At 50.0% G+C, this 26,408-nt stretch overlaps 1 protein-coding gene and 1 long non-coding RNA gene across 6 annotated transcripts in view; one reads left to right on the top strand and one right to left on the bottom strand.

The window, feature by feature from the left end:
- Window positions 1–26,408, top strand: part of MYO16 (myosin XVI) — a 584,648-nt gene that overhangs the window by 514,169 nt on the left and 44,071 nt on the right. For 4 of the 5 annotated variants that reach the window (XM_032314881.1, XM_032314880.1, XM_032314879.1 and 1 more), the window contains exon 32: window positions 7,897–8,940. In XM_032314881.1, coding sequence (XP_032170772.1) covers window positions 7,897–8,940 — 1,044 coding nt within the window. Of the gene's footprint in view, window positions 1–7,896; window positions 8,941–16,490; window positions 20,268–26,408 lie in introns of those variants that run through there. The other variant, XM_032314882.1, reaches the window with a different exon arrangement.
- On the bottom strand, window positions 20,207–23,838 carry LOC116574226. The gene is made up of 3 exons (XR_004279157.1): window positions 23,773–23,838; window positions 22,689–22,989; window positions 20,207–20,953 (listed from the first exon to the last, which is right to left on the bottom strand). It is a non-coding gene; the product is annotated as an uncharacterized LOC116574226 (long non-coding RNA).

Below are 26,408 nucleotides of genomic sequence, written 5' to 3'. Positions count from 1 at the left end.
CTTTCAAACCTCTGCCCAGGATTTGTGGTATAGAGGTGAAAAACTTGTACCCAAGGAAGCTCCCTTGGGTTTATTGGAAGAGGAAGAATGGCCTCCTGCAGGCGAACACTGATGAACTGAAGAAATGTGGACTAGACCCAGGATAGCGTCAGAAGCTGGAAAACACGGAACGAGACTGACCATCACAGCCCGCCCAAGGCAGCCCCCTGCCCTGACTCCAACGCCGTACACGGGCGCTACCGAGTTGAGGAGGTCAGCCCCAGAATAGTCCGTCCCATCTGAAAACTCCCGTGTGTGCCCCTTCCAAAGCCATCTGCCCTGGACTTGAGATTCTGCAGTATTCAGCCGGTGCAAACTAGTCACGTCATTGGGAAGGGAGAGAAAGTTTTGGGGATGACATCAAAACATGTCCATTAAGAAAAAGTGACCCAAGAACCATAGGAGAGAAAAAATACATATAAAAGCAGGGGACAGGACGTTGCCACTCTTGTGAGGACGCACCAGGCAGTCTGGTGGTTCAGAATGCATGATGGGATGCCATGAGGGTTGCAAGACTTTCAGGAGAAAGTTAAGTTCTTGGAACCTAATTTCAGCTGGCTCGTGACAGAGGTCACCTGTGTGAACTCAGAATTTGGAGGCCAGCCCCAGAGGTGGTGTGTTGATGCTGTCTACGTTGTGTGTCTTTCTTAGAAGACTCCTCATGTGACTCTATGCCCATCACTGCCTCTCCTGCCGCTGGAGACGACTCTTCCCTCAAACCTGCTAATCCAATCGGGCAGGTGTGCCCACTGGTTTCCCTACCATCAGGAGTCAGGCCCAGTGGGGGTCTGGTCGCCTGGGTTTCCAATCCATACACCCTTCTGAGAGAAACCCACCATGCACAGGGGCTCTGGCCGCATTTATGCTTTTGTGACAGGAGTGGAGGTGTCCAGGACAGAGGCCACTAGCCATGTCTGGCTATTGACATTTAACTTCAAATTAAGTGAAATTTAGAACTCAGTTCCTCAGTCATTAGTGACACTGTGGGGTGTGGAACCTTCAAACATGGCAGAAAATCCCCTCAGACACCACTGATTCTCCATGCTTGTACCCTGAGGTCAGTGCTGGGCTTTTTGTATATGTCACAAAACTGTCCTTCTGGAGAGACAGGAAGAAACTCAGATTGCTATTTAAAATGCTGTGTCAGCCTTGATTTCATAAGAACAAGGACCGCAACCCAGTCAGTTTCTTACTTGATCCATTCCTTCTGGCTACTGAAAAGACCGCGTTCAGACACTCTTCTTTTGCAGGGAAAGCTGCTGAGTCATCTCCGAAGGTTACGTGGTGAAGGGAGGTCTGACAAGAGAAGGAGAGCCAGGAAGCCAAAGATTAGGTCACGTTAAGCCTTTCCCATAGGTTTTCATCCAGTAAACGCGGTCATAATAAAGACAGGCAATGGAGAGAGCTCTTTTGTTTTTTTCTCACCGTCTTTGTCCCTGAGAAGCATGAAGCAATTTTCTGAGCCAGTAAATTCTGACACTTGTGTGCAAACTATTAGCAAGTTAGGGCCAAATGCTTGCGAGTAGAGCTGACCCTTGAACAGCACAGGCTGGGGCCGGTTATACGTGGTTTGTTTCTCGATAGTGTACGACCCCGTAAACATATTTTCTCTGATTTTCTGGGTAACATTTTCTTTTCCCTCACTTACTTTGTTGTAAAGATACAGTATCTAATACATATGTAAATTGCACATACATGGACTGTTGCTTCTGCAACAGCACGCTATATCAGTAGGAGAATTTGGGGAGAGTCAAAAGTTACAGGCAGATTTTCAATGGCAGGAGCAGTGGGCACTCCAGCCCCTGCGCTGTTCAAGGGGCAACTGTGCTATTTTTTTGAAAGTCAAGGGCTGCTCGCAACAGGGCTGCTTCTTCTCCTGTCTAGGGGGTTCCCAGCTCCCAGCTCGTGCACCCTTCTGGAGACTTGATTCTCTGAGCCCACGGTGCAGACTTGTTCCCAAGCTTGGGGTTGCTGGATGGGGGATTGCAAGAGGTTTTGCTGGAGTAGCGCCAGCCTTCACTGTTCACTCTCCTGTCACGTGATCTCCGCACCCTCCAGCCTTTCAGACGGCAGCACCCCGTTCCTTAGAAATAATACCTTGCAGAATCCATAATTTTTAAAACTAAATTGCTGTATAACTCCATTCCCAACAAGACCATTTATATATTTATAAATGATACAAATATAAATTCATAAGTTTATATTTATACAAGAATAGTTCATCTGTGTAGCTTAATTTGGAAATAACATTCCATCCCTTTTCACTGTCTGTGTTTATCTTTACTCAAGACTACCCCTTGGTACACAGCAGGTGCTCAGGAAGTATTTATGGAACATATGCATGTTACAGGAATGCATTTCTTTGTATTACTTCCATTCACACAGAAGTCGATTCTTATCAGTAAATCAGAATGACCACAATTTGGCCTTGAGATTTGCTGGATTTGGCCTGTCAGTGCATTTTTCACAGAAGCCCCTTAACTATATTTTCCTACTAGCTAAAATTTGACAGAAATTAGATATTTGATGAACACCATCCTGAGAGTATGTTACTGAATAAAGAAGAGTAAGAGTGTGTGTTTCACAGCGTAGACACATGAGTCCATTCGACACACAGTAATTAACTCTACTCCATGAGGCCGCCTCCCCTCAGAGGGCCACAGACACCGGGGGTAGGTAAATGGGCAAATGAATTATAAGATAGGCAGACTGATGGCCAAGAGAGGAGGTGGTGTGGAACACAGGGCAAGGGTGCTCACCCTTGTTGGAACCTGGGAAGGGGCTGCGAAGGAAATTTCAGTGACGTTACCCATACGAGGTGAAGTCCAGTGGGGGTAGATGGGGTAACAGCAAACGTTATGGACTTTTCCCACCAAAAAAAAAAAAAAAAAAAATGTTATCAGGTCGCAAGATGTCACAGCTCGATGGAAGCCCTTTTCCCCCCTTTGGAGCTGGTTATAGGTTGGTACTACGTTCACTCGTGTACGGGGCTGGTTCTGCGTCCAGCCAGCCGGCATCTAGCTGAGCATCCTCTGTCCAGAGCCCTATGCTAAGCCTTAGGTTTCCTCTGAAACTAGGCAGAATCACTCTGAAGTGGTGGATATGTGCTTGCACAGACAGAACTATTTTCTTGATGAACAAGCTTCTCATTCATTTTCTCTTTCTTGTAGATTAACTATGTAGGTACCTGTTTTTCAGGAAGAATAGGGCCAAATAACTTGTGTCCTACTCAAAATAGTGCCTTAAAAGCCACCTGACATGCCTCAGGGAACCTTCAAAGGGCATGTATTCCGTATAAGAACATTTTATCTCCTAACAGAACCTCAGAGTGACGTTAATTCCCTAGATTGCTGCGCGGTAGCTCAGATAAGAGACGAGGTTCGGAATGTTCGGTTTAACACTTAAGCTACTGTTACAACACCAGGCCTTGCCCTGAAGGTATCCTGTGACTGTGGAAATGAATGCCTGACCCCATCCTGATGGAGTCACAGGTGTTTTACCTATCAGTATTAGGACTCAAAACATTGTTAAGAAAATTCCTTATTTTTTTAAAGAAAATCCTTAATAAAAGTTCATTGTTTGTAGCCCTTCCATCCATGTTTAAAATGAATTATTAGTATTTGTATGAACACACACAGACAGAGAAACACCCATAAAAGCAATGAGACTTTAATATTCTGTGGTTTTGTAATTGTATTTTATGAAGACTGAAGCTTCTAGTTCTCACGCCCAAAGATTCAAATTCAGTCGTTATGGGCCCCTCCGGGTGGTCCTCAGTCAAGGTCTTCAAGAGGCTGCAGGCTTGTAGTTGGAATCATCTGAAGGTTGGCCTGTGCATGCTGGCTCGTCGGCCATGTGAGGACCCGGATGATGTGGGCGTCTCTATCTCCAGATGTTTCCTCCACGTGGTTCATGCGGGGTGACAGCTTTGGTGGGGACCTGGACTTCATACACAGAGAAGCAGCGTGTCAGAGGCACGTGCTCTGGGAGGGGGGACGCCAGGCAGCCTCACCTTCACCACATCCCTCCCATCCATCAGGCGGTCCCAAGGGTGCACCCAGGCTTACGAAGGAGAAACAGACTCGACCTCTTAACAGGATCGGAAACACTATTGTGGCTGATTCTAGGAGAATACAATTCCAACCCACCCACTGGACAAAAGCAACTCACACCCTTCCCACATATGAAATATAGTCACTCCTCTTCCAAACCCCCAAATCCACCTCTCCGCAGTCCACCACGCCCAGACCCAAAGTCCCCATCTCGTTGCGTTGGCCAGACCCAGGCTTCCTGGCAGCTCAGGTGCAGAGCTCTTCTAGGATGCCCCATTCGGTCCAAAGACAGGCTCTACTCCTTGCAGTGAGAAGACCCTGCAGGGATGGGTGCATATGCCCTTGACTGGAGACCAGGCACTTGGAAGGCACATAGCAGTTCTGAAGGACACCTGGGCACAGGTTGCCCAGGCCTTGAGTAGGATTGAGTCCTGGTGCCTGGAAATGGTTTTCCGTGGCTCTCAGGCCCATGGTCTGCAATCTTGGCTCACCTTTGAGTTATAATTCCTAATGAGCAAGAGACAACTTGTTTGGGGCTGGTATCTCTCAGCCTGCTTTCTGCTCATAACATCCTGAGGCACCAGAACTTGCCATTTGGTAATGACTCTGCCCTTTTGGGTAAACACCGATACAATTCCTTTAAAAGCTTAGTGAGTTTCTTGTGAGTCACTCTGTATCCACTCCAGTGGTGAAAAGCCACAGACACTAACTTGAGACAATGTCATCTCTACTCTGGGCTCTCTACAGGAGTTCTCTGGAACGATCATCTTGATATTCTTAGGAGTCCTACGGTGTTGCTACTTGGGAAGTGTGCATGAGACACGGCTTCAGATCTTTTTGAGGTCTGGAGAAAGGGTTTCGAAGTCATGGCCTTGGCTTCATCTTTAGCTAGGTTTTCAGGGAAATGCCCCAGACTTCATCTCTGCCTGGAAGTCACACCTTCACTCCGGAATCGTCTGCTGTCTGGACAGCCTGGCAGTGAGGAGCTGCGTTATTTTCAAAAGGGGGAGAGAGAGAAATTCCCTTATGGTTTATAGTTATAAAGGAGTTCTAGCCCCTTCATAGTCACTAGCTCCTTGTTTAGCTTATGTCTTTACTCTCACCTTTTACTAGTGGCAGCTAGAATAATCCGGAAGGCAGTTCCCACTCCGCCTGCACTCCTCCGTCACTAGACCGTCCAGCTCCATGGGCATCCCTGTGGGGGACACTCTCGCGAAGCCTTCTGCCGTGGCATACAAAGGGTTGTGTTTTCTCCAGCTTCCAGCATCTCCCTCACTTTCCTTGAAGCCTCCCCAAGATTCTTCTCGAACATCACCACGCTTCCACTCACACTGTCATCAAGGCTCCTCCGATCTTCCAAAGCTGCTGCCTTATTTTTCAAGTCACTGTGCAGCAGCACCCGGCTAGTACCGATATCGGCATCAGTCCTCTGTCGCTGTGGAACAGACCTCCCCAGACTCGTCTTACAAGAATAGTGGTGATGATCCTCTCTCTCTCACGGTTCCAGCAGCTGGCTGGGCTGAGCCACAGCTATGGTCAGACAGTGGCTAGTGCCAGAACCGTCAAAGACTTGGTTCACTATGTATTTCTGGTGTCTGGGCTGGAGACACCTGGACAGGTGAGGCCTGGAGCAGATGGGGTCGCCTGGCATCTCTCACTTCCATGGCCTTTCCACATGTTCTCCACAGCGGGGCTGCTCCAGGGTAGATAGACTTTGTGCGTAAAGATCAGAGCCCCCGGGACGCGTCTCAGGGGGGCAGGAGCCAGACTAAAGCCATGCTGCCCACTACCGGCCTCAGAAGGCGATTGGCTTCTCTTTTGTCACAGTTGATTCATCAGGGCTCAGTCACGGAGGCCCTGTCGGTTTCAAGATTCTGGAAGAGAATGTGGGATTGGAAAATATTGTTGAAACCAGTTTTGGAAAATACAGTCTGCCACAAATCCTTTAAATTATTCAAATCTTCAGAACAATTCGGTAATACTAATGCTAAAAATTAGTGTGGCTCATTAACTTTCCAGAAGCTTATGAGCGGCTGTGTCTTAGCACACTGAAAGCCTTTGGAATAATGCTTATGAGTTACAGAATTCTGCATTTTTGGTATTTTCCATTCTTAGAAGTTGGCTGCTTTGGCAGAACCCTGTAGGACACTGGCTTACAAAGATGTCCAGTGGGCTAGAAAATTAGCTTTGTTCTTTTACTTTCTCTCTTGGATATCTCCCATTTGACTCATGTTTATAATATACCAGAGTAGGAGCTGAGCATTTCTCTCCCTTTTATTCCTCTGAGATAATGACCGATATCGCCATTTTGCGTGTGACGATACTGGAACTTAGATTTTCCCAAGACCTCTTTTATTCACCACCTGGGGCCTCCTTCCTGTGGCCTGCTGTTCCTGGTCCTCGTGGTGTGTATCACATTCCAACATGCGAGAGAATTTACTCCTCTGCTTTATTTACTTGCTGTTATTGTCTGACACCTCCCACTAGGGCAGAAGAAGGAAGGGAACATTCTGTCTGTTCACGAATGTGTCTCAGTTAAATGCGGCTTGAATGCACGCCTAAGTGAATGATGGCACAAGTGAATGATCACTCTGGGATCTGAATCCAGAGCTGACTCCAAAGTCCTTACTGTAGCCACGAGACTCCATAGGCACCCCACAACGAGAGACAGAGATCGCTGTCGGACATGCACAGTGACCGAAAAACCTGGCTGCCCGAAACAACTCATGAACTCAGCAAAATTAGCTGTGCTTATATACCTACCTTCAGATTAGTAAAATACCAAATTAATAAAACAGTTCAAGGTTTTCTAGAAGTTTTGCTGCTTCAGCAAAATTTGCGCAGTTTTCTGACACGAACATCTCAGTTTCCAGAGAACTTATAGTTAATAAGAATACTATGACAATTTATGGTAAAAATGTATTAGAAAGAAGAAGTCTCTTGGAATTTGGTGGGGGGGGGCTATTTTTTTTAACATAACCTTTAATAAGTGTTTTAGAGTTGTACGTAAGTGGTTCTTCCTCTTTCATTGTTTTTCTGAGTATCTCTCCTGTTTCGGACTAACAAGTTTCTGTCTTTGAAGTTTTTTGTTGTTTTGTTTTATTTTAAATAATCTCTGCGCCCAAGGTGGGGCTCAAATTCACCCTGAGATCAAGAGTCACGTCCTACCCCCTGAGCCAGCAGGGCGCCCCTCCCCTTAGAAGTTCTCCATGAATCATTGCCCTCTTGAGTTCCCTGTTAAATACGTGTTTCTCTTAAGGATTCAAATATGTCATAAAACTCAGGGTGAGCGTCGTGTTTCATCAAGTTCTTTTCTAAGAAAATCTCTTCATGCACGTTGGTGTTTTTGTTGGTGCTTTGTTCACTGTGTGCCCCATACAGAGAGCCTAGACATTTCCGTCTGGAAGCATCTATATGCCACTAACTAGCTCATGGGCTTGCTAGCCCCAGTCTTTATTTTCTGGCCTCCAAAGTCGTGAGGATCGGTTCAGCCAACACTTTCTTCACAGCAGCCTCAGGCCTCGAGCGCACAGGTGTGCTGGGTTCCCGCAGCAGAGCCGGAGGCAGGTCCCAGGGCTTCCCCAGGCCTTCCCCTTCGCAGGTGGCTGGCAATGCCGGGCCCTCTCGTGGCGCACAGGACGCCTTCCCCAAGGGCTAGCTCTGGTCCCCAGCTCCAAGATCCGGACAGGTTTTCCCGTTGGCAGCCTGAGGCTCTGGAAGGTGGAGGGAGGGAGGCAGGTAGGGGCTGGCTGTGGGGGTCCGGGGGCCTGGTTAACCCCTGGCACCTCTCCTGTTCCCCGCGCAGGGCTCACCAGACCCAGACCTCACAGCGACGACTACAGCACCATGAAGAAGATTCCTCCTCGCAAACCCAAGCGCAGCCCCAACACCAAGCTCAGCGGCTCCTCCGAGGAGATCACGGGCGCGCGGCGCAGAGGGGGCCAGCAGCGCGCGCCGGGGGTCCCCGCGCCCCCCGCGCCCCCCACGCGCGCCCCACCGGAGCCGGAGCCCGAGCCGGTCTACATCGAGATGGTGGGCCGCGCCGGCAGCCCCGAGCAGGTGGAGGCCGTGTACGAGGAGATGAAGTACTTCGCGCCCCCCGAGGCGTCCGCGTCGCCCCCTCTGCTGAGTGACACTCGGAACCCCGTCAGCAGCGAGGATGGCGAGGGGGGCGGCCAGGCCGCCGCCGGGCCCTGCAAAGACGCGTGCGACATCCCGGCCCCCTTCCCCAACCTGCTCCCTCACCGTCCCCCGCTCCTGGTGTTCCCCCCGACCCCGGTCACCTGCTCCCCGGCGTCCGACGAGTCGCCCTTGACGCCGCTGGAGGTGAAGAAGCTGCCCGTGCTGGAGACCAACCTCAAGTACCCGGTGCAGGCCGAAGGCTCGAGCCCCCTGTCGCCACAGCACGCCAAGAACCAAAAAGGCGACGGGGACAGGCCCGCGTCCCCCTGCCCGCTGGCAGCGAGCGGGTCCCCCGCTACGCCCCCTCCCCCGCCCGCGCCCCCGGCCCCCCGGCCACCCACGCACTTCGCCTTTCCCCCGGAACCCCTGGGGAACGCAGGCCGGGCGGCAGGACCCAGCCCTGAAGCGCCCAAAGCGCCCCAGCCGCCCAACTCCGCACCCGCTGGGGGCCCGTGCAGCTCCTTCTCCAAGGCCCCCTACTCCCCCGGGAGGGCCGCCAGGGCCGAGCACAGGAAGGCCAGCGCCAGCCCCTCCTCCCCGGTGCCCTACAGCCCCCCGAACTGCAGGGCGCTCGGCAGCCCCCTGGACGAGCTGACCAGCCTCTTCAGCTCTGGAAGGAGCGTGCTTCGGAGGTCCGCCGCGGGGAGGAGGATCAGGGAGCCCGAAGGTAGGGGAACCAGCGCCGCGCTCTGCGCCTTGAGATGGACGCCCGTCTCCGGCTCCGTGCGCGCACGCACCGCGGGCACACGCTGCTGGGGGTCGGGGTGGCCGTTCCGAGCAGACGGCAGCTTAAAACGTCGAAGGCAGCCCATGTGGTCCCGTAGGTGAGAATGCCGTGTCCATTTCGCACCGAAGGCTCCTGATCTAAAAACACGTAGTACCTAAGCTGGGTTCAGTACGTTTTCATGACGTGTGAGTATTAGAGCAAGATTAAATTTGAGCTCCTGTTCTCTCTTCTCCGATAATGCTCCCTTCCGACACGGAAGTGGTGTTTTTGTGGCGTTATCTGGCCAATTCCCATGTGATTCGGGCCTCACCCTGAATGCCTGAGTGTCCTTCTGTCTGGCTGTCCATCCTCTTTCCGGCTGGGTGTCTGGGGTGAAGACCTGTCCATCACGACCTTGTACTTAACACAGTTCACCTTTACATCGCTTTGGATGAATGATTGTCCTTTTGCTTGTGCACCACCCAAGGAGCATTTTGACCCCTTAAGGAAGTTCTAACAGGTCTCTCCAGTCGTGATCCATTAATACCCACCCCTCCAGGTAAACAGTAGCTATTAACAACCTCTCTTTATAGGCCGGGATGGGAAAATTCCAGGTGAAGAGGCTAAAGGCCTTCTCGAGGTCAGGTGGTAGGATTGGAAGTAAAATGTTGCCTAATGATGTAACTTTTTATATACACATTAACCTGCTGTCTTTCCAAAACAAAATACATAAACATGTTTGCTTTCATCATCTGATTAGGAAAATAACTATTCCATTCAGGAAAATTATAAAAACTCTAGAAAAATCTAGAAAGCCATCTGAATAAGTGAAAAGTAGATCAAGGTAAGAACTCTTAGCAAATGAATAAATAAACTACTCCCTATTTATTCTTCAGACAAATACACTAATTGTTTATTTTGCTAATGATTTCTTAAGTATAAATCCATTAATATATGAAGTTGTCTTTGTAAGTAGAAGAATGTTTCAGTTTCACAAGTCATATCTTGTATTTTCTTTTAAGATTTTATTTATTTACTTGACAGACAGAGATCACAAGTAGGCAGAGAGTCAGGCAGAGAGAGAGGGGGAAGCAGGCTCCCCGCTGAGCAGAGAGCCAATGGGGGGCTCGATCCCAGGACCCCGGGATCATGACCTGAGCCGAAGGCAGAGGCTTTAACCCACTGAGCCACCCAGGTGTTATATTTGAAGGAACAAAATGGAATCTATGAGATAGTATAAAATGAACAAATTAATATTTGTTTTTAGAACAAAAAGTTAATTAAAACCTCATAAAGCTCATTTTACCGTAGTTAGGAATTGGGTGAATTCTTCTTGACTCTGCTCAGGAAAGCGAAGTGAATGGATTTCTGGGTGCACCTTGTCATCTGGAAATCCCTTATCTGAGGACTCAGTGTAGTGAGGAATATTGCGGGGCCTCCAGGCGTAGTGTGTGAATTTGCTAATTATAGTTCCCTGTGGTGACATTAGCCAGTGTTTGAGAACACATATCGAAACCTCGAGTACAACACTGTTAATTCACATCTATGATGAACTATGAACTATGTTAGTTCATAATCTATGATTATAAACTATTTTTCTACTGTGGGCTTTTACCAAACACTCCTCCTTTGAAAAAATTGGCTTGAACCACATATGACTTTCTCATAAATACATGAATTAGCAACTTCTGCCCAGCACAGTAGCTGTCATACCTGCAAATGTAACAGTAGGAGACCGGGTCGTCCCCGCACACCAGATGACAGGAGTTCCAACTCCACGTTTGAGAGCTGGGTGATTCTTGACGGTCCACAATGTGGGAAATAGGTCTGCGCGTTCGCATGTCCTGTTCTCCTGGGATCTTACAGGTCATTCCTTTAGAATAAAAGGGGCTAAAGATAAGGTGTGGGGGAAGAGTGGGCTTCGCGCTGAAGCTAATCACCAGAGCTGCTCTCTGATGATTAAGGTTTACACAGTTGGATCCCAAAGTCAGTAATCCATTTTCTTCTGAATGAATTGAATGGCCCTTATTAACGATTTACTGTAGTCTTGGGATTTCTTCCCTTAAAGGTTTTAAATCGTCTACTTTACCCTCTTTATATTTAAAGATATTCTTATTTTCACCTGAAATGGCTTTCTTACCAAGTAATCCAGTGGGTGGCAAACTTGCCCTCCGGGCACCTGAATTAATTACAGCTCATTTCGTGCAGTTGTGGTCTGGGGAAATTGTTCTGCACATTTTGCAGAAGTGTTCAAAATATCCCCCTTGCTTCTTTGGAAAGTGACCTTGAGGAGACGACGCTGCTCACTATTACCCTGCTGTGGGCATTTCCAGTTAAGTAGAAAGGACAATGAGTCGTGTGTAGTAATGAAGCCCTTGGGTGTGTAATTCTGCTCGCTCACTTCCCGCAGACTTGGAGGATTTCACAAATATTATCTTCCCCCAAACGGGTGATTTGCTGTTGACTTGAGGGCATGCGGCCTGAGGCACATGAAGTCCCTCAGATTTATCTAAGAGTTCAGGATGCGTGGCTTGCAGACAGAAGGCTGTGGATGGCGACCGGCCCGCAGCCCCAGAGGACAGTAGTGGCAGGCAGTGGTCATAGTGCTTACGGTTACTGTTTTCATGACCCATCTAGTTCTCTCAGGATGGGAAGCTGTCTGCTACTATTATCCCCCTCTCACAGATGACAACAACCAGGCCCAGAGAGGACCACCGTGCCCTCCGTGCCATCCTAGCGTGCGAGACGTCGAGCGCCTCGAGCGCCATGACTTATCTCCCTGCATGGGGGGTCTCGGGCAGCAGGGGCAGAGGACAAGGGTTGAGTCGTTCACACTGGAGTCCTAGAGTTGGGGTGGAGAAAAGGGTTTTACAAATTTAAAAATGCCAAACCTGTACGTGACAGCTCCGGAGTGCGTATCCGCTTTGGAATATTGTACGTGGGCCGCTTGCCCCTTAGCATCTAGAGTGACTAAAGGTTTAATGATCTATGCAGCGTTATCCCTTTCTTTCACAAAATGTGCTTCATCTGATATTATAACAGGACTAATATTATTACGCCAAAGATTTCTGGCTGCTTAGTTTCAAAAATCACGAGACCGAATGCGGAGGGAAAGAGAGATCCGTCGGCTCGTGTAGACCACTAGGGTGCTCCACTGCTCCAGGTGGCGTCCCACGGTCCGGCCGTGTTTATCCAGAACAGAAACAAAATGAGCAGAGACCAGGATGATAGGACTTTGACAAAAATGTGGCACACCCTGAGATCTGGAGAAGGAAGGAGAGGCCCACTGAATTAAGGAAAAGTCTGGTGTACAGAATATTTTTGCCAAAATTGTCTTATGACTTTTGATATTGTGCATCCATAGATTGTAAGATAAAAGTAAGTGGTTAAAAATAATGTAAATGACAACAGAAAATGCACAGCATTTCTTTGCATAGAGTAGGTGTTTATTAAATACCTAGATGATGAAAAAAAAAAAAAAAAGCAATTTGCCATATGACCAAATTTACTGGATCTAGTCCTCGAGTCATTTTTACTTAAAGAGACTCACCTAACCCAGATGGAAATCACTGCATTTGCATTTGCATTTATTTTATTGCATAAACATTCTGAGTAAGAATATTTTGAGTTTTAAATCAGTGTTCTATCCCTGAATTTTCACAGTTCAGTATTTTATCGCATTGGGACATTTGTTTAAAGGGAGTTCTTTTTTTAAAGTTGGCCCTATGGAAAATATCAGACATTCACAGAAGTCGAGGGACTGGATGAATGGACTGTCTCCGTGGGGACGGGGTGAGTGGGCTGTCTCCGTGGGGACGGGGTGAGTGGGCTGTCTCCGTGGGGACGGCGTGAGTGGGCTGTCTCCGTGGGGACGGGGTGAGTGGGCTGTCTCCGTGGGGACGGCGTGAGTGGGCTGTCTCCGTGGGGACGGGGTGAGTGGGCTGTCTCCGTGGGGACGGCGTGAGTGGGCTGTCTCCGTGGGGACGGGGTGAGTGGGCTGTCTCCGTGGGGACGGCGTGAGTGGGCTGTCTCCGTGGGGACGGGGTGAGTGGACTGTCTCCGTGGGGACGGCGTGAGTGGGCTGTCTCCGTGGGGACGGCGTGAGTGGGCTGTCTCCGTGGGGACGGGGTGAGTGGGCTGTCTCCGTGGGGACGGCGTGAGTGGGCTGTCTCCGTGGGGACGGGGTGAGTGGACTGTCTCCGTGGGGACGGCGTGAGTGGGCTGTCTCCGTGGGGACGGGGTGAGTGGGCTGTCTCCGTGGGGACGGGGTGAGTGGGCTGTCTCCGTGGGGACGGCGTGAGTGGGCTGTCTCCGTGGGGACGGGGTGAGTGGGCTGTCTCCGTGGGGACGGCGTGAGTGGGCTGTCTCCGTGGGGACGGCGTGAGTGGGCTGTCTCCGTGGGGACGGGGTGAGTGGGCTGTCTCCGTGGGGACGGGGTGAGTGGACTGTCTCCGTGGGGACGGGGTGAGTGGGCTGTCTCCGTGGGGACGGCGTGAGTGGGCTGTCTCCGTGGGGACGGGGTGAGTGGGCTGTCTCCGTGGGGACGGGGTGAGTGGGCTGTCTCCGTGGGGACGGGGTGAGTGGGCTGTCTCCGTGGGGACGGCGTGAGTGGGCTGTCTCCGTGGGGACGGCGTGAGTGGGCTGTCTCCGTGGGGACGGGGTGAGTGGGCTGTCTCCGTGGGGACGGGGTGAGTGGACTGTCTCCGTGGTCCGTCCTGCTTCATCCCCAGGCCTGTCCGGCCCTCTCCGTCCCCACTGGATTGATTTGAAGTGCATTCCGGTGTCAAATCATTTATTTAAAAATATTTACAAATTATTTAAAAAGTCCTTTAGAAAATAATAGAAGATTTACTCTGACATCACTTCAATCTGTCCAGACCAGTGGATCCATTTCAGCCTTCCCTGGCGTGGGAGAAACCTGCTTCTGGAAACCAGGATATCATTTTTCACAACAGAGACTAGATGATGCTCGGGTGATCTTTCTCCTGAAAGAACCCTGAAGCCAGTGAGGTGGACGGTGGGTGCCGGCAGCCCCCTGGACCACCATGAAAGATAAAATAGAACTAGAAAGGGTGAGTCTAGTCTAAATATTACACCCAAACAGAACCGAGAATAAAAGACCACCGTTCCAAAAAACATACAGTCACTTCTGAAATCAATATTTTATAAGGTTTAGATGCCTCCATGCCAAATTAAGTAGTTACTTATTCATTGTTTAGTAACAAGAAGAGTGCTTTAAAATCACTGAAATGTCATGAAATCACTGGCAGAAGTCTGACTTGCTGGAGGGCGATGTTTGGAAGCTGCCATTCTCTGCCTGCGTTGGAAGCCCAAGTGTGGACACCGTCTCCGTTCGGCGTCTGACGCATTCTAATGAGATCACAGCAGAAGAAACTGCTGTGCCTCCTGCAAATCTCGGCCTCCCAGAACAGGACGCAGAGGCTGGCATCCCCACAGCTTCCTGCTTCTCCTCGGGTTCTCCTAGCACTTTGTCCCGTGCGGGGCCGGGGTCTTCTTCCCTCCCTGCACCGTTTCTCTCTGTCATGATTTATTTCGGGGACTGGAGGGCAAGAGGTGGAGGCGTGGCCCGAGGCATCTTGAAAATCATGAAGGGCGCAGACAGACAGACACAGAGTTCCCGGATGTGTCGCTGTCTGTCTTCCCGCCTCACCTGAGAGCCTGCCTCGCAGGAAAGCAAGGCATTCCTCCACATTCTGGAACCATCTGGAGTCAACACTCAATGCCCCTTATTTTCCAAATGAGTAAAGACAAGCTTAACATCCCAGACAGGCAGGTTCTCTATTTCTCACCAAGTGGCTAGGAGGTAAGGCTGTGCCATTAGGGTTTCCCTAGGCCGGGGAGCCTGACAAAGAGACGATGCCTCTCTGTGAGAAAAGCCTTTTGTTTGCCAAACTCTTGGCCCCTCTGCAAGAACCAGGAGCCTCTGTGTTTGGGATGTGTTTTCAGTATTTCTGATTTCCCAAATCATACTTAGCCCATCTCCGCTTAGAAATAAGCTTTCAATTCTAATTAACCGATCCGTAGCCCAACTAACCTATGTTAAGAGCACAAAGCCCTTTGTCTTTGATATGAGTCAGACAGTTGTTTTTAAATGTCTAATGTTTGTTGTGAGTGTTTGTGACATTCTTTTCCCAACTTCTAGCACCTTCTCTTTAGAAATGCCCAAGAATTCACACAGGGCCATTATGCAACCGGGGGTGCATAAGGGACTTGCATGAACTTGCAGAGCTCATCCTAACATTTACTGAGTGGAAGCCCAGGGCTTGCTACTGGAATCCAGAAATGGGGAAATCCATGTTGTCCCTGCCCTCTCACAGACTGTAGGAGGCAGACGGGTCCGTCCAGTTTCAATGAGTGAAATCCTAGTGGAGCAGGCAGGCTTTTTAGCCCGCGGGTCATAAACTACTTGAGGGTCCCTAACTGAGCTCCAAGTGGCCTGTGAGTCCCAGTGCTAGGCTTGTTCCTGATCTGGCGGGGAGGCATCCCAGCCTCCGTCGGATTGTCACAAAGTGTCTATGGCCAGGGAGAAGCACAGGGCCACGGTGGGGAGGGTGCTGATCACGGTGTGCTTAGTGCGGGGCCGCTGGAGGAGTGGGGGAGAGAGCCTCATGCCCGGGATGCCCAGTGAGCAGGGCGAGTGGCCACCGGTGTGGAGAGGATGGAGTTCCCCAGGTGCACAAGCAGGACGACAGGCACGGCAGCCAGAGAAACCGTGTGCATGGGACCTGTGGGCTCAGGGTACACAGTCCTGTTAGAGCACAGGTGTGAAGGCTGCAGAAAAGGCAGAGAGAGAACAGAGGCACTACTTGCCTTGCATGGGATCAGAGCAGGATGAGCTTTCTACCTGGAAGCTGCAGGACAGGGTTCTGAATGCCCTCCATTGTGTCTCCTCGTCACGTGGGAAGTCAGCAGGATCTTCGGATCTTCCCCACAAAGACTGCAAAGAGCCCGAGGAGGGGGATGACCCAGAGGGCTAGTGGCAATTCTGGGTATGCACATGTGACCTCCTGTAATGGAAAATACTCGGAAACGCGATGGAACATTTGTTAATGGTGTTCTGTTAATAATATTAATAGCCGGCATCTGTGAACGGCTCTTTCCTGTGGGCCGAGCAGGCAGATGTCTCCTGGGTGCCCCCCTCCTCGGCCCTGTGTGAGGTGAGTGAAGCAGGGGTTGGCCTCCCCATTTGCTGATGAGCGATCTGAGAGTTTAAGGGATTACGTGACTCTCGCATAATGACAGGAATGAACTGGTCCCTGCGTCAGGAATGAGACACACGGTTCCTTTCTCCGAAAGAAACTCGGAAGAAATGTCTATTTCTGTTCTGTGAGGCCAGTCCCAGTCTCCACAAACAATTAGAAAATTTAACTGGTACAAAGTCAATGTCTGAGAGAATCATCCCTTTTTGAAGTTAAATGTAAATTCATGACCAGGAAAAAATGTGGGAAGAGGACATGTTTGTTTGTTTTTTTGTTTTTTTTTCTTTTCAGTGATTTTCAACAGCCCCCTGATTGGGATAGGAGAAAGACATTCGAAAAAGCTTCCATCATTCGCCTCTTGGGGACATTCTAGATGAAAAGCAAACAATAACAATTTGTTAGTTTCTGAATCATGTCAATCTGGAAGCAGAGACGCAGGTAACTGCGAAGGTAGAAACGTGTCTGGACGGAAGACTCATGGGGCCTCCAGTGCCTGCCCCTCAATCAGGACTTGTTGGGTAGATATTCAGCCCACAGGTCTCATGACCATGGGCATCCACTGGACCATGCTGCTCCATGATCCTTTGAAACCCAGGAGCAAAACCAAGCAGAGGACTCTGACAATTAACTATGTCGATCAACCTGATCAAGAAGTAACCTTTGAGTCACTTGGGAAATTTCCTGAACGTCTTGGCTGTGCCTCTGTAGCCACCACATGCCAGTCTTTCCGGAGACACACGTCTTGCACAAACGGCTCATCCCTTCTGCACTGAGTCCGGCACAGCCGAAGGGCCATCTCAACCGGGTTGTTCTAGGATGCGCCGTCAGTGGGAGAAGCAGCTCTTGTACCTGGGATTGGGAAGAAGAAGAAAAAAAAAAGAGGCAGTCTTTTCAGAAGTGGATTATCTTTCATAACCAGTAGATATTTCTCATGCAGTCAACCCGTTCAGGCAAGCAGCTGTTGTGTAGTGTGGGTCTCTATACGGGATCGTGAATGAAACTCCCACAGGGCTCCAGAGAGAAGCCCAGGGCTCGTCTCGTGAGGCATCAGCAGCTCTCCTCAAGCAAGTTCATAAAGACCTTCCTGACAACCTGCATCTCATTATTGCCACATAATACAACATCCTGGGGTTCTCTTCCTTTTGTAAAGAAATGCGTAAAAGCGATGTGGTGCGTGGAAAGTTTTCCTAAAGATGGGCTGGATCGATGCCATGTTCTCGTTCTCCTTAAGAGTCTTGGTGGAGGAAAACGGATTTCTTAATTACCTACTGGCGTTCAGGTCCTTTATGCCGACCTGAATCATTTTTATGATTAATCCTCAGATTAGCCTAGAAAAGCCCACACTACCTGAGAGTTAGCTCTCCGCAGTACCACTTTATCCAGAGCTCCGTTCCCTGAGCCCCCCGTGGTCGCCCAGCCTCCACGTGTGTGCGAAGCTTCACAGCCTTTTTTCTGCTCTGGCTTTTACTTCCTCTTTTTCTCGTTTCTCCTTGAAATCTGCAACGTTCTTACCCACACGAGGAGCGTTTGCAATGACCAGCCCGTTGCAATCCCACAGTAAACAGCAGCCTGTTCCTTGTGCTCCCTGCTCCGGTGACTAGGTCCTAAAAAGTGCAGGGTCCAGACATGGGCTAGATCTGACCTTACACTGATTGACATCAGAACACTCACTGTCCCGCGATGCCTGAGAATTTGTGCGTTTCCCAGAATTGCAAGAGAGCTTCTTCACGCCCCAAAATCTGGCTCATCATCAAACCTAATTTTTCAAAGAAAAATGTCCTTTTAAAGAATGAAAGAAGTGACACATACACACTAGGTACCTGGGGTTATTTCCTAGGCAAATGTGCACGTTTGGGATTTGGGCTTAATTATTCTTTGATGTGGAAAGATGGCCAATCCATGAAGAAGTAAGCTGAGAGAGAAGACATGGGCAAAGTGGCGGGGGAAGCTGTGACCCTACCAAGGCATTTCCATGTAACTGAAATGGGAATCAAAGCTCCCAGCTAGTAAATTACCTTCTGACATCACCTCTGTTCGCTGGAGCTGCATTCGCTTAACCTGTTTTCAGATGAGATCACCAGCCGAAGGGGCCAGACTGGTCTTCAGAGCAGAATGGAGGGGACACATCAAAGTACAAACACCTGACTTAAAGCTGGGGAGCCCTCCCCCGGGATGCTTCTACGGGCTCTCACACCCTTTCTTAGGGATACATCCAGTGCCCAGCCCCAGAACCTCTAGAGCAAAAGGCCTCTTTATGTATCTATTTTATTTTCATGAGAATTGGATGGACTCGATTTCATTTCTTGGTATTTAACTACCTTTCTATATAGTTAGTAAGAGAGTCTCCTTGGATTTTTAATAGATAAACTGCTTTAAAAATAATTCGTGAAACATATAACCTTCATTGCTCCATTTCGGGGACATTAGCCTGCATTCCACGCTTCCTGTGTTTTTCTGCTGTGTCCTGGCCACCCCGATCTCCTCTGCATACACCAAGCAGAACTAGAGGTTTATTGAATTGCTTATGTGTCAATCCAAGACAGTAAAACTCGAATTGCTAACATTAATTCATGGGTGTAGCTGTGGTGTGCAAGGAGGGGGTCTTCTTGGTTCACTTACGGAGCCTTGGAGTCGTGTCTAATTTCCAGAGGCTGAGGAGCAACCCAGGACAGAGGCACCGAGCTCACATCTGGTGATGAGAGATCATAAAAACATAAAAAAAAAAAAAAATCATTGAAAGCCCAGCAACGTGGTTCAGCTGTCAATCAGAGACGTTTTCACTGCTGTGAGGATTGAATCTGTCCCAGGAACTGTCTGCAATGACTTCAGGAAAAATGCTCTTTTTTTTTTTTTTTTCCCCAGACAATAAAATCATTCTATGAATGGCCCCAAAATGTGTAGTTCTTCTCAGGACTTAAGAAAAAGTAGAGGTTAACTCTAGGCAAGACAGTGGAACTGGCAATCGTATTTTGTCCTGCTGTTTGCCTGATGTTTTCAAAGAGCTTTGGGAAAAATCACCCAGTAAGAAGGGCAAGCTTCACTCATTTTGTTTGTTTGTTTATTTGAAAAACACACCAAGGACTCTATTTTGTGCCAGGCATTATACTAAGTGGTATGGATTTTTTTTTCTCATAAAATGTGGGGTCTGTTCAGAAGCAGCTCACAGCAGGGAGACATGAAAACTCCAGCGTATCCAGGCGGTGCAAGACCGTTTGCGTGAAGATAACGATTTGGGGGTCACGAAACACTATGTACCCTCAAAGTTTGTGAAATGCTGCATTTTTATTCATTTGGTTCTATTCTGCTTCATCTTTAAATGCTTATCATGACCCACTAAATTGATTTCTCAGCCTGTAAATATGTCCTTTGGAACACTGGTCTAGAAGGTGGGCTGTATATGGAGAGACGGGAGGGATTTGAGACCAAACTCAGGAGAGAAAGACCCGGGGCAGGAGGGCCCCCGCCGCCCAGCTAGGGGCCAGTTTGTGTTCCAATCCTACGCTGTGATTATAGGGTTTTGCACAAGGAATGGGGGGACCTAGTGTTTTGGAGCAACTCCATTTGGGTATGTGGAAAGGACTGATGTCTGTCTCTGATTTTTTTCTACCTTCATTTAAATGGAAACATACACTTTAACAATGGGTGAGAGATGCTTAGTTGCAGGGCACATAGGAAGGGGCTATCCCAGCTTCCGACTGGCCCTTCGGTGGTTTCTGTAGTGGATGAAATGAGACTATGAGACGCAGGTTCAGCCGCACCCCCCAGGGTCCCGGGGCTCCTCCCTCCTGCGTGTCTGTGGTATGTCCTCCATCAGCTCTGCGATCTGTCACAGCAGCGGCTCAGGAGACATGCGCTCCCAGGCACTTAGGACTTGGAGGCATACGGAACCCGGAGCACCAACCCGCCCACCGTCGGTAAAGGACACAACCCCAGGAGCCACCTAAAGCACGGCTCATCGAGTATTTTGACAAGAATTTTAATCTCTATAGATACTTTTATTTCTTATTTTATTCTTTTAAAAGGTGTTTTTCTTTATATTTTAGAAAGAGAGGGAGCATGAATGGCGGGGGAGAGACAACCAGACCCAGCGCTGAGCAGGGACCCTGATGAGGCTCGATCCCATGCCCCTGAGATTGTGACCAGAGCTGAAACGGAGAGTCACCCAGGCGCCCCTGTATCGATACTTTTAATTCATTCCTGAAGGCCTCAGAGCTGTGGGCTCACCGCCATCTCCGGGAGAGATGAGCAGGACCATCCTATTGTTGTTAAAATACTGAAATGTCTCTGTAGCCACTGGACATGACGGCCGGCCGGGCTGGGTTCCCGAGCACAGCCCCCCTCCCACCTGGGCGTCCTGGCCCCAGGCCTGTCCGGTTTCTCCCAGGTTAGATATTGGCACGAAATGCTTAAGATACATGGTTGGGCCTCTTCCATTGGCCCCGGCCTGTGCCCTTGTGGTTATTGGCATTTAGGTGGGTAAATTGTGATTCCTCCTGAAAAACGACTTTGAGAAGACCCCGCATACATCCCTGCATTTTTTTTTTTTTAACTGTTGACGACTTCCCTGGTTCTCTCTCTCCTGCTGTGACCACACCTGTGAAATCAGTGCTCACAGCTAGAGCTTTCCTGTCCCGTGGCACCCGTCCGTGAACCTGCAAGCCTCCAGCTGTGCGAAGGTGTGTATGCGGAGGAGATCGGGGCTGGCCAGCAGGGACTAGAACGTCGTGGTTAAGGCAGAATGCGAGCTAATATCCCTGAAATAGGGCAACAGAGATTCAGTTTTTCTCAAGGACCAAAGTAGTTATTCTGGAAGCAGATCATCTGTTAAAAATGCAGGGGGACTCAATGACTAGCTCTGCAGGGAAGTGACAAGGGCCCGGGGACAAAACGGACTCCATTCGATTCTCATTAAAAAAATAAATAAATGCTTGTTGAGGTTCTGTAGATCTGGGGGGTGGGCAGCGGCTGTCCGCCTAAGGAAGGATGTGGCCGCCGGTGGAGGTGCCCAGGGCTCCTCTGTGTTCCCTTGAGATGCCGGGCCCCACTAGTTACGGGGCCGTGACGCCACGCAGGTGTCCCAGGCCCCACACCTTCCCGACCAAAGAGCGGAAGATCATACTCTTCCCCTTGGCTTTCTGGAGAAAGCGAGAACGACCCCTTCGCCCTAACGAGGGCTGCCCGGGCCGGTGGAGCTGTCTGCAGGCGCCGCGTTCCCCGATCCTGGATGTACATTACCACCTGGCACTCGGGAGATGTAAAAATAACAGCCGTATAAATAACCGCATGACCTATGAAATTATACATGAGGAATGGGTCTCCGGGCCGGGCTAGCGTGGTGTTTAGATGTTCATGTTCAGCTAATTATAGGACAGGCAAGCTACCCGAGTACGCGGACAGGGAAGGGACTGGCGTGATTCGTTTCCCATTCCGGCAGGGACAGAAGAGATGGGCGCGAAAGGATCCAGTTAGTTAAATTTAAAAGAAAATTGGCACAACATAATTTTCTGTGCATTTTTGGGTTCTAAAAACCTTATTTATACTGACAGTCACTTTTTAGCTTTACTATCAATATATTCTTCCCCTGCTCAGCACATATGTTGTTGAAGATACCACTCTATTTCCTGATTCAGTTGGCGTTTCCAGCACAAACCCTCTCCTTGCACTTGGCAGGGGAGTGGGCGGCAGGAGTTAGGAGTAGGGGACAAGGCAGCGCTTCCATTCTACCCCGCTTAACCCGGAGGATGAGTGTTGGTGGCACTGTTTGCCGCGGAAGAAATGCCTAAAACGCGGCTCCAGGGGAATTTTGATCTACTCAAGAGTAGCGATTTCTGAAGAGTCATTAAAAAGTGGGAAGGTGTGCTGGGGGCTGGCGCTAGCCTTTGAAGGTCAGTAGCCTTGGACAGTTGTGTTTTCTCAACCTGTCCATCCTTTGCAATTGCTAGGGTACCCTATTTTTTCTGTCTCGTAAGGTAATGGGCTCCTACAGGAATGCAAGTGAGTTACGGCACATGGCTGTGTCTTAAAGGTGATCGCACGGAAGCCCCGTGTTCGGTCCCCAGGCTCCCCCCTTACTGTTAGAGATTGAAGCCTGCTCTTGACACATTTCTGCAACTATCAGCAAAGGGACGACGAGGTCCGATTCACGTGGCTTGGGGTCAGTTAGGGCTGTACAAAACATACGGAGACGCGGCCCGCGCCCTCTGTGCCTGAGCACACACTGCGGGAAGACTGGCTCTGCTCCCATCTTGTGTCTTGTCGCACAAGCCCACACCGGGGGTGGGTGGGGGTCTGTCTGCATATTTGAGGCTTGGATCCGACACTGTCTAGATGTGTCCTTACACTGGACATTTGTCCTCCCCTGAGGCAGCAGGCCCTGTGCTTGGGTTATGTTAGCATGTATTTTTAAAAAGTTTAATTTGCTTCCTAGAAGCCTGTTACAGCAGAATGCAGGGCAATGTGGGGGTCTCAGTCCTTATTTATAGTTCTTACCTGTGGTAATAGATGATTTTACAAAAATCAGAGGCGTAAGAGACATTATTCCTTGTAACTCACACACTGGATGCCAATCTGGGGTCTACGTGATCCCATCCAAACGGAGTTAGTTACACACTCTCTGCGTGTGTCCGTGAGTACAGATGAGCTGGAATGCCCAGGTTTTAGGAACGAGAACTTGAGAAGTAGAAGGACTATGCCAGCCGCGTCTCTCAGTGCTTGTACCTTTCCTTAATGCCAAAGAGGAAAAAACAAGCGCATTCCGTCCGTGCAGTAGCCTTTCTGGAGAGGAATTTTCCTATAGAGTTGCGGAATGAATTAGAGCCAGTGTGAGTAATGAGTTTAAAATGTATTTGCACATTTTTTCTGCCTTGCATAGCACTCTCGGTATTAAATCAGTCAAACAGCAATAGTTTGTTTTTCTCCTGCGTTACTGAAACCTGGATCCTGTCTCCTATGTTTCCAAAATATACTCTAAAATTATCTCAAGTTAAGGTAACCAAGAGAGAAATGATGTGTTTAAGCATTCTTCTTAAAGAAACACTCTGTTGCTCACTCCTGACTCATTCTCTGCGACCTTTCTGTGGCGCGCATTGCTGTCAGCCTCTCTCTGCCCTCCACTGTCCCCCACCCCCGCCGCCGAGCCCACACCTGCCTGCTCGTGTCCACTCTCACCATGCCTCGCCTTCCGCTGCCCTTCTCTACACGATCTCTGCAAGAGATCTCCCTACTAAGAGAGGCTTGAGTCTTTCCTGCACGTTTTCTTTTCAGTCCTCATGAATGCTGTGGCTCCAATCATTGCCACTCAGTTTCACCCTTGGGCGTGCGCCTGTCACTTGAAGGTCGACAAGCACAGCCCCAGTCTGTCCTGCGTCCAGGTACTTCGCTGGCGCTGACTTACTCCGGTCCCTAAGCTCCGAGAGACGTGTAAGGCGGACCGTCCTGACCACCCAGCCCTGCCTCTTCCCTAGTCTAAATGCTCCCGGCTCCCGTCTCTGATCTGTCCTCCAGGCCCATCCAGCTGGACACATTTTTGCCAGAGTAGTGACATTTCAAAATGCAGTTTCTGTTATGCCCTTACCTAAGTATTGGCTGCGCCCCGCTCTGGTGACGGCGCATGCGTGACAAGTGTGCCCACAGAGTGTGCAGAACCAGACTCCTCTCTCTCTCTCCCCTCCCCTCTCCCCCCTCCCCTCCCCCCTCCTCTCCCCCTCTCCCCCCTCCCGTCCCCCTCCTCCACTCCCCCTTCCCCTCCCCCCTCTCCCCTCCCCCCTCCCCCCTCCCCCCCTCCCCCTCCCCTCCCCTCCCTTCCCCTCCTTTCCCCTCCCCCCTCCCCCTCTCCCCCCTCCCCTCCCCTCCCGTTCCCCGCCTTTCCTCTCTCCCCTCCCCTCCCTTTTCTCCTCTGAGCCAAAAGCCTCTCCAGACCATTGTGTTTTCCAAACCATGGGGCAGGTGTGGAGTGTCTTCAAGAAAGATAATTACGATGACAAACATTTAGGGAGTGAATGGAGCATTTGTTTAAAACGGGAAAATAAGCAAAGCACACATTGGTCAAGGCCGTCTCTGCCACCATTAACTGGGCACGCGTTGACCGACCGACTGGTGCTTGGGCCTTGGATGTGGCCTCGGCAGGTGAGGGGTCCACGACCATCACTCTGTAGATTCCTGTCTCCTGTCCCTAGGCACCAAGACGCCAGAGCCAAGACTTATCAAACTGATGGCAGGTTTCTGAGATTACAGGTCGCAAAGCTCTGTGCAGTTAAGATTTTTAAACACTGAGCAGGCATGAACCTTCTGTATCGGTGGGACAAGCAGGACATACTCGTCAGTGATAACTGCTAGTGAAACCCTGAATGTGCACCGCGGTGGGGAACAGATTTCAGATGTCCCAGAGTCCGTCCTTCCCCTCATGCTAACGCTCAGGTGGAAAGCAGTCGGCTCTGGCCCTTTGAATACGTCGGAGATTTTCACCTCGCTCAATGAGAAGTTTTCCTTCCCTCATCATTTTAAATAAGCAGAGATTAGAAGCTCAAAGGTATGTTCACAGTGAAAGTCCTTTCATGGTGTCAGTAATCTCGTGTGAATGAGGACAAACAGTTACCAAGGTCTTCCCATAATCATTCCCACGGATTCCGTAGTAAGTAAATTGGTCAACTGTTTTCATTGCAAAACATGGAGTTTCCTTCTAGAAAACAAACATTTCTCCAGCAGTTTGGTGGTGACCATTCATTTATTATTTTTTCTGTTTTCCCTAAGTGAAACAGAAACCAGTGGAGAGACCTGAGTAGGCACAGGGCATGGTCTGACTTAGGGTGCAGAACGAGGTGCTCAGCCTCAGGCCAGCCGCCTCCTGGGCGGGAACCGCTCTTCCCAGGGGCTGCCCGCCCTTGCCTGGGGCCTCGAGGCACCCCTGACCTCTGCTCGCTGGACACCAGGAACTGCCCCCTCCTCCGGGGTGGGGACTAGCAAGGTCTCCAGTCATGCCCAGATATGCTAGGGGACGATGTCACCTTCTATGGAAAACCAGTTTTCAAAGGATAACACCCACCCAGAGGGATAGTTTAGTGTTATATAGATACTTAAAAAAAAAAAAAAAAACCCACAACAACAAACAAAAAACAAACACAGCAAAGCTGAAATTTTTCCGGCATCCGCACTTGCAGACTCGCTAGAACTCTCCCACTTGATTAAGATTCGAGCTAACCCTGTCCACACTGCGCACTCGTATTGAACCGTCGTATCCTGGGGTAAAGGCTGCCGTTTCATCTTTGAGTCAGATCCCCCGGGGATTCACTTCTCTCCTACCTGTGCAAACAGCCCCGGGCGGGGGTCACAGAGAAGTCCTGTTTACAGGCTCAGAGGGAACAGCCCAGGTGTGCAGACGGAGCAGCGTCCTGGGTGCCGCCGAGCTCCCCAGACCTCTGAGCACACAAGACGCGGGGACACACAGGTACTCAGACCCGCCCTCAGTCTTTCTGTGGGATTTCACCCACATGCTCCCTCCCTGTTTGCTTAGACCCACTCAGAGCCTCAAGTATTTTCTTTGGTGTGACTGTAACCGACTTTTCTTCACCCTAAAAATCTCAGTGGCCGCTGCTTGGAGGCATGATGAGGCCTCACAACTTTGTTGGCTCTGGATCATTCCTTACAGGGCCCTCCCTGAAGTACGGACCTTGTGTCCGTGCCCTTGGAACTGGGAACTGCTCCGACTCAATCCCAGGGTCCTTGGGTTCCTCGCGTGCCTGAGTCCAGGGTCACGCGCACCTTCTTGATGAGGAACATGGTAGCTGCTCGCTCAACAGACCCTTTGGAGCAAAATCAAATTGCAGAGGATTTCTGCCTTTGCTCTTCGTTGTGGCTGAAACTAGGCATTAGCAAGTTGGGGCACAGGCGCTCGGATGTGTCTGGATTTCCCTCCGAGCCAGGGTGTTTATGAGCAGAGGCTGACACAGAATTTAGGAAGCCAAGAACCACCCCCACAATTAATATTCATGAGGAAGGATAACCCCAGAGGTGAGACGTTGGTATAGATGTTGCAAGTCCTGTTCAGTGGCTGGAGGACAGTGTTCAGCCTGCAGTTCCCGGTTCATTACCACCGAGGCACGGGGATTGAGGGAAGCCATGGAGAAGCAGCCGCCTTCCCCTTTAGATCAGCAGATGCCAGGACGGGAAGCTTTACACAAGGGCCAAGCGCAGGAATGCGTGTGGGTGGATGGC

The sequence above is a fragment of the Mustela erminea genome, chromosome 15, assembly GCF_009829155.1.
Source record: "Mustela erminea isolate mMusErm1 chromosome 15, mMusErm1.Pri, whole genome shotgun sequence".
Classification (NCBI taxonomy): Eukaryota; Metazoa; Chordata; class Mammalia; order Carnivora; family Mustelidae; genus Mustela; species Mustela erminea.
This window is presented reverse-complemented; position numbering and strand designations above follow the sequence as displayed.